General features: G+C 38.9%; 1 protein-coding gene across 1 annotated transcript; it reads left to right on the forward strand.

Annotated features, from left to right (window-relative positions):
• The first annotated feature begins 646 nt into the window (after positions 1–646).
• Positions 647–11715, forward strand: LOC140943437 (uncharacterized). The gene is made up of 12 exons (XM_073392523.1): positions 647–1290; positions 4743–4831; positions 5809–5859; positions 6331–6408; positions 6763–6960; positions 7284–7379; positions 7779–7874; positions 7974–8051; positions 8429–8641; positions 9007–9093; positions 9476–9676; positions 10184–11715. The coding sequence occupies exons 1-12, from the start codon at positions 807–809 to the stop codon at positions 10370–10372; spliced, it is 1860 nt and encodes a 619-aa protein (XP_073248624.1). The 5' UTR covers positions 647–806; the 3' UTR covers positions 10373–11715.
• Positions 11716–14927: the final 3212 nt, after the last annotated feature.

Consider the following 14927-nt stretch of genomic DNA (forward strand, 5'->3'; position numbering starts at 1 on the left):
GAACTGGACTCTGCGTCATATATTTTATTTAAACGCGCAGGTACTTCAAAGCTAGATTCTTTCACGCAAAATGTTTCGTGGGTTTCATTTTTTTTAAAAGGAATGTCAACAATATGGGAGGTCTAACATATTTCCTCATCGCCCAATGTATATTTTGACTTTTGACTTTACCATCGTCGGAGTTCGACATACGGCTGAATTTACGCTTGGGACTGTTCAGGCAGTGAATGCTTCCAATATTCCTTTTTCCTTGTAGTGACAAATTCCTTCTCACATCCAAGCTTTTTGCAATTGGTGTTCCCTTTCCCTAGTCACGAAAGCTCTCACCATGAGACCGATTAGCACTTCCGGTGCCTGACATCCCACAATAGGAAGTCAAATAGAAACAGCCTTGATTGGCGCTAAAAATATTAACAGCACGAGATGTTGCGAGAATCATCCAGTAACAGAGATCTGCTCACTACGCATCAACACCTCTTCTCACAAAGAAGTCTCCACCTCTCACGTTACTATCTGTTGAATGTTACACGAGCTCTTCTATCCGCTTGGTGCCATCGTCACGTCGATAGTAGCGTGATAATCGATGTCCACCTGTCGAGGGGGCAGCTACGTCACCTTATCTGTTGGTCATGTCATGTCAGAATTAGCATCCGCTGGAATTTCGCGCCCTAAATAAGTGTTTTGGCGCCCTCGCGAGTATGTTTTAACTGTGGCGCGGAGCGTACTACTAAAAAAACTGTTGGTTTGAACTTGTAAACAAAGCCCAATCCTACTGAAAAGGGCTGACAAGTGGTGCTACGTTCACCATGCCTTATAAAATTCATCCATCTCGACGAACATGGACACTGGAAGAAACAAAAATTCCACAAAGAGCATGGACGTTAGAAGAAACGCAAATACCGCACAGGCCCAACTCGGCGCGCCGTGCACCGCCAAGGAGGGACATCCGAGGCGCTGTGATAGTAAACCCATCTTTTCAACGATCTAACGAACCAGTTCTCGAAGAGAATATGGAACCGCAGATGATGGAGGCTCCCATGCCCAGAGCACCTTCCGGCCATCACCGAGTCGCTATAAAGAGAGAGAATATAAACTTGGTACGGGAGTGTGAATGGGATGTAAAAAGCCTTAAGGATGATAATGATGGCAGGATAAAAACAACCCTCAGCAAACCTCTAACTCTGATCTTGGGTTTTATGTGCTTGACTTCGCTTGCTTCTCTTCTTCTTACTCTACTCGTTGTTTTTGGGTCTGTTGGGACAGGAAATTGCCCGTGTGCAAGAAACAAAGGTAAGAATCACGAAAGCTCAATACTGAGCAGACACAGCCTAAAAAACCAAATCACCGGCCACAGCTAGAAAATTGAAAGATTATTAGAAACCTAGGGGCGTTCATATTCTACACCGTTTTTTTTTTTTTTTCTTTTTTTCTTTTTTTTTCTTATTTGGCTTAATTAAGGTATTGCCCTTTTTTCAGTTATAATAGTAAGTTGCCGTTAAACATGCAGTTAAAGAAGAACTCGATGTCGTAGTAATTATAAGGATTTAGCATCAGGAACTGTTTAACTGTCTGATTAACGTAACTGGAATAACATGGCTGTGTCTGCACTGAGAGGCGGGCACACCCACCGACGCACCCAAACCGAAACCTCCAAACTCAACTGAGCTTAAAAGATGTTTATTTTAGTTAATACCTGACAGCTTTACCTGGCTGCCTGTTGAATGTTAACTATATAATGTTCTGAATTGGTTTATTAAAGTAAGTCATTAGCGGAAATTGAAGAGCCGGACGGCTAAAACAGAAGTTGTTAGACAGCGTGTCTCTTTCGTGTCTTATGGTTCAAGCTGAAGTGCAAAGGAACCAAGCCTAATTAGATCGTTTTAGGATCAGCGTTTATTAACCTTTATTTCCCCAGATAATAAGTGAAGGAAAAACTGCAACCTTTTATTTATAAAATAACAAAAAAATAAGGAACATGATGTCCAAGATGCCTTATTTGAATGGCCCCACCGTAGGGTTTACCCTCGGTCTTAAAAAATTAGCACTAGTAATTATTATATTATTGTCTCATCTCGGATCTAGATCTCAGGGAATTAAAAGGGTAAAGATTAAAAGGACACGAACTAAGGTTTCGTGAATTTTGCGTGTTAACCTTTGTGATCTTACAGTTCTGGACAGCAAGGAAACTAGTTCCTGTAAAATGAAACACTAGGATATTGTCACTTCAAGGCACATGAATCAAAGCATTGTCCGGAAACGGGATTTCTTCCAAGGCTTACCGAGATCAGCAACGGCCCATTGGCTTTTCAAGAATTGGCGAAATATTTCCGAAAATGACTCACACATTTCCCATGATAAAGTCAAAGGGCCTTAAACTTCAAACCACAAATATCTCATCAGGTTTAAGTACGAGTCTGTCTGTCTTTCGCATGCCTTCCAACTTTAAGGTTTATCTTACTAAAGCCGGTCATTATCGACAGTTTGACTGCTCTTTTTTGGCGGCAAAACATTATCAGATATCTTAAGACTGTATCAAGAGAGATATTTGTTTCTCTCGTTTTTTTAATGTACAAGATCCTGGAGAAAAACACCCTGCAACTTTTTTTTTTATTTGTTTTTGTTTGTGTGTTTATTTTCATTCCTTCAATGCGGGCTGATTACCTTCGGAAATCACGTTTTTGATCACATGAAATCGAAACTGAAACGGACGTATCTTTTTCAAGTTTCGGCTGGACATTTCGGCCTAAGGGAAAATTCCGTCGGAGTTCTCATATTTGTCCTAGCGTGTTCTCTACCTAATCAAAGTATTTTTTGACATTTTGATCATATCTTGCTCACTTGAATTACGTTGACCTCCTATCATTATAGTACTACTTTGTGCCGGATGTTTTATAGGGATGTTTAATCTTGAAGTCGAAGGCCAGCTGAGAGGGGGTCCTAAAATGTAAACAGTTTTAACGTTCTAATTTGCGAGGGCAATCCTAAACAGAAGTAGTCATCTGAAGACTGATTGGTTATCTTTCCTGAGTGCTAAAAGTGCATTTTACTGAATTTGAGCGATTGAAATAATCCGACTACCTACAATGTCTACACAACACCTACACTGGTCTTTGAAGGGAAGAGTTGTATTTCAAATAAATCAATTAGATCAGTGTCGTTTCTTCCGATTCTTTGTCGGCGAAGTTGTATTAAGATTGCCGGTTTAACTCGATAAAATTATTGACCTTCTGAGGAGCCTTGAATTCTTAAGCTTTATGTGACCGCCCCTTTTTTTACCTTTCCGTTACTAAAGACAATCTTTTTTGGTAGTAAAAGGTTCTGGTTTTAGTCCTATATCATTTCACCAGAACCGATATGTTTTTGCAGTAGAAAGGGGTTAACTTACACCAACATCGATTGACTATTAAATTGCCATTAATTCCAGATGCCTGCCCATAATTAAGTGACTTACAGCGATCTCAGTAGATGATCAGCAGTGCGACAAAAAAATAATCATGAACTTCTGAAACTGGCAATAAGTTAACTTTGAACAGGTTGTTTTTGTAGTAAAAGTCTCTCAAAAACAGTTCTCTGGAAAAGGGGTAGAACATGCAAAATTGCTTGACTGGCAACGACTCTGTTGATTGGTTTATTTATTTACCCTTTTATCTTGTTTATAACGGATATAGGGATGCCACCTCGTAGTTGATAAAATACCGGAATGCGGCATTTAACTCTATCTATCACTTTAGCCCGGATGCACACAAAAAACATCTTGAGAAGATCACGCGATGTTGTGCCTCGGGCGATGTATTCCCAGTTGGTTGACGCATTTCTGTGGCGAGTCCCGATTAAGTATCACTGGAGTAAATACCCCATTAAATAATTTAGTAATTGCACATACCTAGAACAAAATTGCAGTTGAAATTCTCTTTATTGGGCATCCTTGACGAGAAAAAATGTGTTAGCAGGGAGCATGAATGATCCTCGAAAGGCGGCTCCTAGCGAAGGGTTTTCATCAAAAAGGCTGCCAATAGTCCTAGAATAGTTGTCTGCCTATAGGGGTGTCGTTTAACCGTGCGTTGACTGTATGTATATAGATTTAGCATTATGCTTTTAAAAGCTTGTCAAAAAATTAACGTGAACGGACATCACTTATGAAAGGTTTTTATTAAAAGGAAATCGTAAAGTGGTTACTCAGTATCCACAACGCAGCAACGTTGAAAACCATGCAAAACCGCTTCCTGAATTTTCTATCTTAAGCCATACATTTCTACTTTTTTTATGCATGTTCCCTTAATCAAAAATATCAAATCTCGAGTCTTCACGTAAACAGTCAATGTTAAGTAAAACATTTCGATTGGTCTTGTTGGCATACGGACATATGGACCGAGCTCTATTCGTGTACTCCCCGGCGCTTGATGAAGGCGTCTGTTTCAACTGAACCGAAATCAATTGCGCAAAGAACAATTGTGAAAATATTCCGTTTTCACATCAATTTTTTTTAATCTCATTTTATATTAAAGGGTACCCTGAGTAACGGACAATTCCCTAAAACGGAACCCTTGATCTGTGTGCTTATAGATGTTCATACTGTTTACCTGACGCAGCAGATATCAGTTCCGTGCTTCTCACAGCTTTTGTTTTGTCTTTTCTTATGTCGGTAAAGAAGAAACTCCACAGCTAAAGCTTTTTATTTTATCTAACCCATAATGATGCTTGATTGTTCAAGCATTGTACTGATTTTCTCTTTGCATTTAAAGTTGCTGGAAGCACCGGTGCAATGAAATCTGTTGATGAAGAAAGAACTGTGGATGTATCAGGGAACTTAACCTCGTTGGACAAAAAACTGGTAAGTTAATTTTCTTTCAGTACCCGTATATGCTTACGGTAGGAATCAAAACAGTTGTTTTAAAGAAACATTTGTATCGTCATTCACTTCCTACTGGAGAGAGCGGCCGACCCAAGAGGCACTGAACCGGTTCCACCCTCGATTCAACGAGGTTTTACTGCGCGCTCTCAACCAGTAAAACAGCTGCTCCTTGTCTCGTTCCCCGTCCTTTTTTTCACCAACTTGTTGTTTTCTACTTTTAATGAACTTTATCCAAATTATTTCAGACACCATGCACTTGGAATGAACATTAAGGTTGACGATATGAAAAGTAATACTCAGTCGACTGTTGTTTCATTTTTACCGCATTTAGCCGAGTCTTTCACTTCGGTGTTGACAGTAAGTTCCGCGTTACTGCTTCGGATAACCCTACATTCGATTCTATGCTTTGCAGGCTTTCTACAATTAGTATTTTTATGCTCCAAAAGTATACCTTGGCAGGATTATAAGCTTCTGTATCTGGCCACTTGATCTTTGGAACCCATGGAAATACGGGGCAAAGAGGGGTGGAGGGTGGAGGGGGGGGGGGGAGAGGGGAGAGTCAATAGCCTCAGCTGCTCCAGGCTCTCAGCTAGTTTGAACTGTACGTACAGAACCTTTAAACACGTTAGGATATGCACTACGAGTAGTCCCTTATTGTCCTCAGCGATAGCAAAACCAGCGAAATACGCGAATGCGCGTGAAAAGCGGCACCCGCGGAAGGTGACACGCCTTCTATACTAAAACGAGGGACTGCTTTTAATCGACTTTTAATATGGTCGGTTGCGATAGTTGTGCTAGAGGTTGGAGAAAGTATAATGACACAACATGATTAACTGCAGCAATACTTTTAACTTTATTGTTCGTCTGAAAAGCCGTCATTGCCCATTGCAACCCTAACTCAGGGTCCTCAGTCTCGATCAATAATTCATATTGGCGTCCTCTCTATCATTTAACAGGAAGGAAAAATACTTGAGGTAGAACAACGCTACGACTTTAAAGTCAAAGAGGTGAGAGTAGAGTGGACGCTAAGTTAATTAGAGAAGAAACACCTTCAGTAAGTTTTCATATTTTGAAATTAGGTATTCAGGATAACAACTCATTTTTTTTCTTTAAAAAAAACTATGAAGAATATGTTGCCTTTGCTCTGACACTTGCTAATGGTAAGGCATTATAGTCTTCTCGGATAAGGCAAAACATAGGCCCCATCTCAGAGCTGTTTCAGTGTTTTCATTCTTGTCGGACATAAAGATCCCACACTGCTGCTGTTCGACCTGTTCGTAAAGAGTAGGCAACCCAGACCCCGGTGGTGTGAACAACCTATCAGCTTGGGCTGGGTGCGTAATGAAGGGGTAAAAGGCGAGCAAATCCTGCTTCATTGTTTGATTGTGTTGATTCACCTTGACGAATTTCAATAAATAAATAAGTAAACTAAGCCATCAAACTGATTGACGTTTTGCTTTTAACGATTATTTTGACAGCTCCTTGACAAACTTAGTGAATTGCGGCTTACAATTCAGCAACAAAAGATCAACGCAGAGAAGAAAGAACTTTCTCAGGTAAGGCACTGTAGGTCTTCATTACCCAAAAGAGGATCGATCGGTTTCAGGCTTCCCCTACCGGCACTAGGGTAGGGCGAGCTGGCCTGAGGACGGACAGAAGCTTTACATTACTCTTTTAATAATATGCAGCGTTTCTGTAAAGGTCAGGGTACGGTTTTGTCAGTATTAAAAGTCCATGCCCCGGTTGCAATTGTTCAAACGTTTGATAGCTCCATCTACGGGAAAAATCACTATCCACTGGATAGAGAATTATCTAGCGCTGTCCACGTTTTGGACAACTTGAGCCAGAACGATAAGCTTTTAATTATCAAATACTTTAGCACATCAAAGTTATGATTTTCTTTTCAATAGGATCAACAAGCAAAAAATCTGACAGAACGCCTAGCATCAACGCGACTTGAACTGGAGTCACTCAAGGCTCAACTCTCTTGGGATGTCACTAGGCTATGGAATACAACAAACTCTACAAGAACACAACTAAACCACTTGGAAGGCGTCTGGATCATAGTAAATGCTTCATCTGCAAGGATTTCTAATTTGACTAAAAAGGTAATCCTTGGGGGGAAATAGATATTAAATAAAACGAAGAAAATAAAGTTGTGCCGGTCATATGTTTCATAGACAAGTACTCCAAGAAGGGTGCGTCCAGCCGATCACAGACCTTAAGCCTCACCAACACTTTTTTTGATCTTGCTTAATGGGGCGTTTTAGCTCACAGCTACTAGGTTTTATTTCCTTTGTCTTCTTTCATTCCATTAAAAAGGTTAAATATCAATAACCCTAACGTTGTCGATGACATAAAGAAATAGGACGCCATTTGACCCTTCATCATTCGTTCTCCTTCTCATGATAATATTTTTATTTTTTCCTAGACTGATGATGGGTTTGAACGCCTTTCGCGAAATATGAATGCTTCTAATGAAACCTTAGATGAACTGCTGCTGTCTCTACAAGCTTTAAAATTGCAGGTAAATGGAACTACTCAAAAAGCCAACGCACGGATAAACTTAACGTTCAATTTTTTAGACCAAAATAACCACAAATCTAAGCATTAGCTCAGGGTTGATCTATTTTGAAGCCGTTCAAAAAACGAGCAGGAATTATTAGGTGTAACAACTTTCGGCTTCGCTTCGAGTTTTTAAACCTGATAATACACTCCTGCTCGTTTTTTAAACAGTACTTCAAGAACGAGTCATTGCTTCGAGTCTTGCTTGATAGTATTTGAGAATGAATTCCGGACTCTAGTTGCCCTTCCCCTTAAACTTTCCTCATTGGCTTGCTTTAGTCATTAACACGATTGAAATGCACCTAACTTTATTTCTTCTTCAACAATAGATCATCTTTCAGTTTACATCCATTATTTGCAGATTAAAAACGAATCAGACGCGGTGTGGTTCAGGTTTAATCAATCGACGAAAAGTTTCGTTACCTTGAAGTCATCTCTGGAGTCACTAAAAGAAAACGTGAGTATATATTTTAAACAGTTTAAAAGGACTCGTAAAATCTTCTGCCACTTTTTAAACATAATCATGATACCATTTCCTTCTACACTGCGTCTTTAGGTGTCCTATCGTTCTCAAAAACTCGAAAGCAGAATCAAGATGGAAGAACAGAAATCAAACGACACAAGTTATTTGACGGTAAATATAAACAGCTATTAAATAATATGTTTTTATAACGGGTTGGAAAAAGTTTAACGTTTTAGTCTGATTGCATCAGGAGTTATTGTATTATTATTATTATTATTATTATTATTATTATTATTATTATTATTATTATTATTATCATTATAGTATTTCTATGAATTTTCCACCGACCAGAGCATTTCTGTATTTGCAATCAGCTGTGCAATACTTTTGATACAGTACTAGTATGAATCATGGCACTTTCTTGTCATGGCAAATTGTGCCTAATATCCAGTGTAACTGTTTGCTTTCCTTCGCATTTTTCCTTTCTCGATCCTTTCACAATATCCGCTCCTAATATTTCTCGAAAATTCTAATGTCTCTGTCACCAGCAACAACACCACACAAAGTTACAAAACCTCAAGGAGATGTTGAACTCTACACGACAGGCAACAAAAGAAGCGTCTTTGAGACATTTGACAGCGCTGTGGTCTGTTGGGAATAATACAAAGAAAGAACTCTACAAGGTCTGGATTGCGGTGAACAAGTCACAAACAGAACTTGAAGAAAAACTGCTTAAAACAAAACACAACTTCACGGAAGAGGTGATTTTATACTATTTATTTTAAAATGTTGCATGCATGGCTTGTGTTAGGCGAAACCGTTTCGTAAGTCATTTTTCTGCGTTTGACCTATAAGCCATTTTCGGGTTATCTCAAGCCACTATTTCAAAGCGAGGCTAAAAGCGAAGCCCATTGATATGAAAATCCTGGATTTTTTAACTCTCACAGAAATAATACTCATTCTCGCAAGAAGGGATTCCATGCGCTCAAGCCTCGATCGTTTGTGCGGTAGAAATTTGTGTGTTTTTGTTAGTGTCATCAGCGAGAGAGTTATTGATACAAATATTAGCACTATTTTTGGTCCACCATTTATTTTGTTTTCCTGATTTCTCCTACATTTTCTGCAGTTACGCCAAGCAAAAGCTGTTCTTGAGTCATCTGATGCTACATTATTTGCCTCACTAACCAATGTAAATGCAAGTCTTGCAGAAAAGGTGAGAATTGACCCTGGATACGTTACTCATTTTGAGTACGTGTAAAAAAAATAACACAAGACCAGTCAAAGTTTTTATGCGATGATAATTATGTTTACTATGGCTGTTACAATGGTAAAGAAAAAAACCCTAACAATCAGAGTTTTTAGATATATTATTCTGTAATTAACGCGTCCTTTTGTAACTGATCTTGAGAATTATAAATGCCCCATGAATAAATGGAACGTCTTTTTCCTTAGTCTGCTACACAGCCGTTTTTAGTTTCGTTACGCAATTGACGACCCTTAAAACGGCTGTGTAGCAGACTATGGCTCCCTCAGCACCGTCGGAAACAATGAAGACTAATCTGAACTTGAAAGCTTTCTTGATTCATTATCTACAGATAAAAAACGTGAGCAAAATGGCAGGTCCAATTGGACCTCCAGGTTTTAATGGAAGTCGAGGACCCCCGGGTCAAGCGGGATCCAGGGGTGAACAAGGTCCTAAAGGAGCTGGAGACTTCAGCGCATGCCATTATAAACGCGATCAAGAGACTAAAACTCAAGGTTCAGACCAGATAGTTGTGGCCATTGCTGAGTCTAACGTAAGTATTATCCATAAGGTTATTTTTAAATAGGACATTTTTGCATGCATGCATCCGCAGAGTTACATGTTACAATTATAGGAATATTCTCACTCATGGATTACTCAATTTTACATCCAACGGAGAGCACTTTGAAACTCAATCAGAGTCATTGTATACCTACTTTGCTATCTAACAGAACGGGCAAATTCCGCCCAGGATATCTTATGTGCCATTAGCCGAAAGAAAACATCTTACAGCTTCCGTGTCACGCTGAAGGGTTAAAGTATAGCCTATGCCAGGCTCGCGCCCGTTTTTGAAACTGTTTTCACGATTTCCCGATTTCTGCACATTACCAGCCTGGGACATGCTAGTTAGAGTAGAAATGAAGACATAAGTGTTTGTTTTGAAAATTCAAGCCTGCATAAAAAAAATTAAATAATTTCCTGCCTTAAAGGAAAAAGTATTAGGTGTTAGGAAAAGCAATCATGCTGAACACTGACAGGATGATTTTATATTTCCTCACAGGGAAAGAGACTACTAGGGGTAACATGTTCCACAAATTCTGCAGAAGAGTACAATCTTTTTTCGATACTAGATGGCAGTGTGAGACGATACAGTTGCATTTGTAAAGGAACGTCCACACTTTTCCCACTTCGTCCGGGAGAGCAAATGACCTGCTATATGAACTACTGGGAATGCCCTTTAACAACTTAAGTAGTTACCTATCGCTATCTTTTATTAGACGCGAAGAACTATTAACATTAAATGAGTTGTTTAGACCAATAGATGGTGACAGTGCCACGAGGACACCAATAATTATATATAGACCAATAATTTTATGTTATAAGAAAAGGCATTTAAGACGCAACATTGGTATTGTGAAGTGTATAATAGTATCCTGCGTGCTGCAAGGCAGAAGTGTTTTTTTCTAATTAACAAACTAGAACTGTGAACATGGACAGAAGATTTCAAACGCTTAATGGAGACGACCTAGACGCTGAAAAGAGGTGAAACAAAAAGCAATACAGAGATTTACAATCGCGTTCACGGCAAACGGCAAACGCGACTTTTTCAAGTTTGCTGTCTCTCAAATTAAGATATGAGAACTGGTCACGTGGTTCAATTTGACGTTTGCCGGTTGTCGTAAACGTGCTTCTAAACTGGCTCTCAAATGATAGCGAGAACAAAACTGCTGATGTTTTGGACGTAAAATTGTCTGGTTTGGTCAACATACTATCACGGTTAAAAAGAAGGAAAATGATTTTGTACGTATCGGTTAACTCTGACAAGCCAGATTTTTTTCGCTTTCTTGGTATTTTATGGTTGGTTCAACTTTTGTCAACGAAAAGTCGTCTTCCGAACTGTCGCGAGACGAGACAGGACAACATTTTGCCGTCCCAAAAGGTAGAATAGCCCAGTATATTTCGAATAACAGGAGCCAATCAAATCGCTCTAAAATTGCTATCCACTGATTGGGTTAAATGCTTTAATGTATATATATGTATTTATTTAATTTAGTTTGTATAAAAACGATTTTTGTACATAGGTTGTAAAAAGTAATACACAAGTCATCTATTATTCATTTTCGCTGGTTTTTTAAATTAAATTTATTGAGATCCTTGAACCCTCTTCCCAATCAAAATTTCCCAGTACCTTTTTTTCTTGTATCCGGCCCTTTGTTGCTGTTCCATTACAGTCAAATCTGGATGGTTCTGAAGGGCTAGTGTAGAACATGTTTTCTGGTGGTCATATAAAGAACTCTAACACTACATAGCTTTGAAAGAACACCCTCTGAAAGCACAAAGAGGAGTGTTCATAAAGTGTCATGGTCATTGAATATGAAATAAGTCAGACTTAGGAATATATTCTGAAAGAAATTGTAAATTTGTAATTATCAGGATTTCTATACCGCTATATTTAACTTTAAGCTTCAAATACGATTGTTGTAAACAGTGCAATTTGTTGAAATCAAAATCCTTGTAAATAGCTTTACCTTACTAGTTGTTAATACATACTGTATTATAGAATACGGCATTAAACGAAGTAGTTGCTCACGAGTTATTGGTAGCTCCTCATAAAATATTGTGCAAATGGTATAGGATTCCAGTGGAGCCAAAAAAATTGTACAAATATCCTACTAATAAACGCTTTAATATAAAGTTGATATTTCCTGGACCATGCAATAATCGTAATATCATTATGTCCCCTTCTAATAATATTCTAGCCTATGAAAAAGCCACTGCAGTCTCTACTCCATCAGGTAGTCTCCTATATTCCATAGTATTTTAACGGTGGATTGGATTGTTCCTGTAGGCCTATAACTAGGTTCGTTTCCTGACCGGACCAACACTCATGATCTTGAATTAAAATGAAAATTAGGAAAAACTGCACAACAAGTTAACTGGTCTGATTCACGTGGGACGTAAAATATCTTTGGCAGTGACTATTTCTAGTGTCTACCTGTGATATGGAGCTGCGTGGTTAATTTAAGTATTCCAAAGGTGGTTGTGGCAAATGACCAGAAAATGTCCCGTTTAAGCGATACAATTATTACATTGGGCAAGTTACAGCAGGTACTAGAAAAGGGATGAAAATCTCTTCTTTTTAAGGGATGCCATTTATAAATGGAAGGTATGCGAAAAAGGTACATTTTGTGTGAAAAATGCTCAGGGCTGGGACCTACCCTATGATACTTTGTACAGATCAGTGGGGGGTCCAGACCTTAAGATAAGGGGGGGGGGGGGCAATCATCCAGATCCTGAGATAAGTGAAGGGGCCTTGCGGGCCTCAGATTGGGCTAAAAATAAGGGGGGCGGGCCCCCGCCGGGGCCCCTCCCTTAGATCCCCCACTGTTGATCTTCCCGAGATGAACTCTAGCTATAAATCGTTACGTTATACGATATAGATGTATAACCAAGCGCTTTATATGATACTGAATTCTGGATGCCTGTGTGGACGTTTCTAAGAGATGAAGCAAGGCGCTAGTCTCTGTAATAGTTTCAGGGGAAAATGCGTCGGTGAGTGAAGTTTGACTTATCAAGTGAAGCCCGATGTAATTGTGATTTACAAGCTTTTCGAGTGTTCTCCCAGCATCCAAGAAGTGGGTTACCACGCCCGTAAAACCCATAGAAAGTGTGGTCTATTGCTTGTATAAAATACTTTTAAGTTTTCTATGAGTTTACCGGCACATTTTAACCATTCAGAACGTGCGTACTATCTTAGTTAGTTATTTTATAAAGAAGAACCATTTATTAACCCTTTTAAGCTCCTTAATCCGGTATCCTCATACAAATTCTCCAGAATGATCTTCAAATATTTCTTATACTAAAAAAATTAGTGGAGAGAATTTGTTGAAAGATCCGAAGATCAAAGCATTTTTTTTTTCCATTATTGATCATTTTATTAAAATTCAAGTAAACATTTTATTGGCCAGGAGTATTTGTTGATATGGGTAGGAGAAAGTTGATGTTGATCACTCTTCAGGCACTGATAGGATTAAGGAATATATATATACCAAATGGGCGTGGATAAAACTTTGTTTTAAACCAATAATGAAAAGATTACTTCAAATATAATTGATTGATGCCCAGCACTATCATGCAACACCATTTAATAAACGTATAAACTTCACTTTGTTAAAAGAACTTGAATTAAGCGATCCACCATGAAATTTTCATGAGCATATCAAACGACTCTTTTCTTTTTCTCTTAATGACAGATTTTATAGCGCATGCTGACGAGAGAGTGATCTGTTGTCAAGTATCAAATAGCTTGCTGGTCAGCTTGAATGTTCTTCAACTTTTTTAATGAGTGTTTCTTTAGTTTATGAAGCTATTTTTAATTGTAAAGCGGGCAAAACCAAACGGGGCTCATAGTGCTCCTTTTCATTAATAAATTTCCCTTTTTCACGACTAATTTAAATATATGTGAAGATTGAGTTTCAAAGGACGCAAACAGCACGGAAAACACAATGCTTTTGTGAGACAAGGCGTTATTCATGATCAGTCAATTTGGGAAAAAAGTGAATGCAATACGTCCCCGGGAAAATGCCACGGCTCTCGACTCTAAGTAAGACAAAATGATCACCGCATGCTAGATTTTACAGCTAAACACAGCTTTTCAGCTTACAAATCCTAACAGGTGTCTCGTTGGGAAAAAATGTGAGAAAAGATCAGCCGGTCTTAGGAATGTTATGTAAACAGACTACAAAAGGAAATCAGGCCAACGTAGGTCATCAGATCAACAACTTGCACGTGGGGTACAAGATACCGCAGTAGCCGAAACTGGCATAGTTTTGTTTCATTTCACTTTGTGACCACAAAGTTATCGCATGACTCATACACTCTAACAACAACACTTTTGTTGAAATCACAACTAGCAATGCAAAGGACAAAACAAAATGGCGACGCAGTTTTCACTTGTGAGATGGAATTAGCACAAAGGGAATCTTCCAGTCCGAGACGATCGACCGGCAAACTAACACCGCTCGATACTGTCCCAGAGGACGATGTGAGTAGACTAGGGAATGGGAATACCTGTCGGGAAGGCATGTCTGACAACATCGACATTAACGATAATGAAAACCCTTTGGAAAGAGGTATTATCCAAGACAACACATGTGGAAAATCAAGAGATGGACTATGTAATGCCTTTCGTGACAGACTGCGGAGGATTCGAGGAAACTGGTTACATTCCTCAGTCAGCCCCACCACGAATGAAGTCACTGTTTATGTTAAAGGAGAGAAGGAATACGCTGCAAACATTCCTCTACCTCTGAAAGTAGACAATAATGAGCAAACCCTCCCCAACAGCATTGCTTCACCACGTTTACAAAGAGGGTGTTTCTTTGTGCCTTTCATTTCTATCATTCTTGTTGTTATCTTTATCATGTCGGCTACAAGCTTAACTTTGGTGATAATGATCATAAATGGCAAAATTGTTGCAACAGAGGATGGAGCGGCAAGCCCAACTAAAGGTATGTATTTATAAGTTGATGAATACTTCTTTCAAATTAATCAGTATTAGGTATACCGTACCACAATTCTTAGCTTCGACTGTCTCTCTTGTAATATACGTGTACATTCAAAACTTAATGCCGAAAAGCAACACTAAACTATTTTGAAAATTTCTCAACTTATCCAAACATTTTCTTGTTCACTGTATCGCGACCGGCGTTCGCATAGAGGAAATCCAGGGATAATTTCAGTTTCAGAAATGTTTATGTTCAAATGCACCCGGCGGAGATCAGATTGTTTTATTAGTCAATTAC

Source organism: Porites lutea, chromosome 7, assembly GCF_958299795.1.
Source record: "Porites lutea chromosome 7, jaPorLute2.1, whole genome shotgun sequence".
In the NCBI taxonomy this organism is placed as follows: domain Eukaryota; kingdom Metazoa; phylum Cnidaria; class Anthozoa; order Scleractinia; family Poritidae; genus Porites; species Porites lutea.

What these genes read in the sequence shown, in the direction of transcription:
- LOC140943437 (XM_073392523.1), top strand. Translation starts at nt 807, where the DNA reads ATGCCTTATAAAATTCATCCATCTCGACGAACATGGACACTGGAAGAA. An exon ending in CCTCGTTGGACAAAAAACTG is followed by an intron (nt 4,832 to 5,808) that starts GTAAGTTAATTT and finishes ATCATTTAACAG; the next exon opens with GAAGGAAAAATACTTGAGGT. An exon ending in TGGAGTCACTAAAAGAAAAC is followed by an intron (nt 7,875 to 7,973) that starts GTGAGTATATAT and finishes CTGCGTCTTTAG; the next exon opens with GTGTCCTATCGTTCTCAAAA.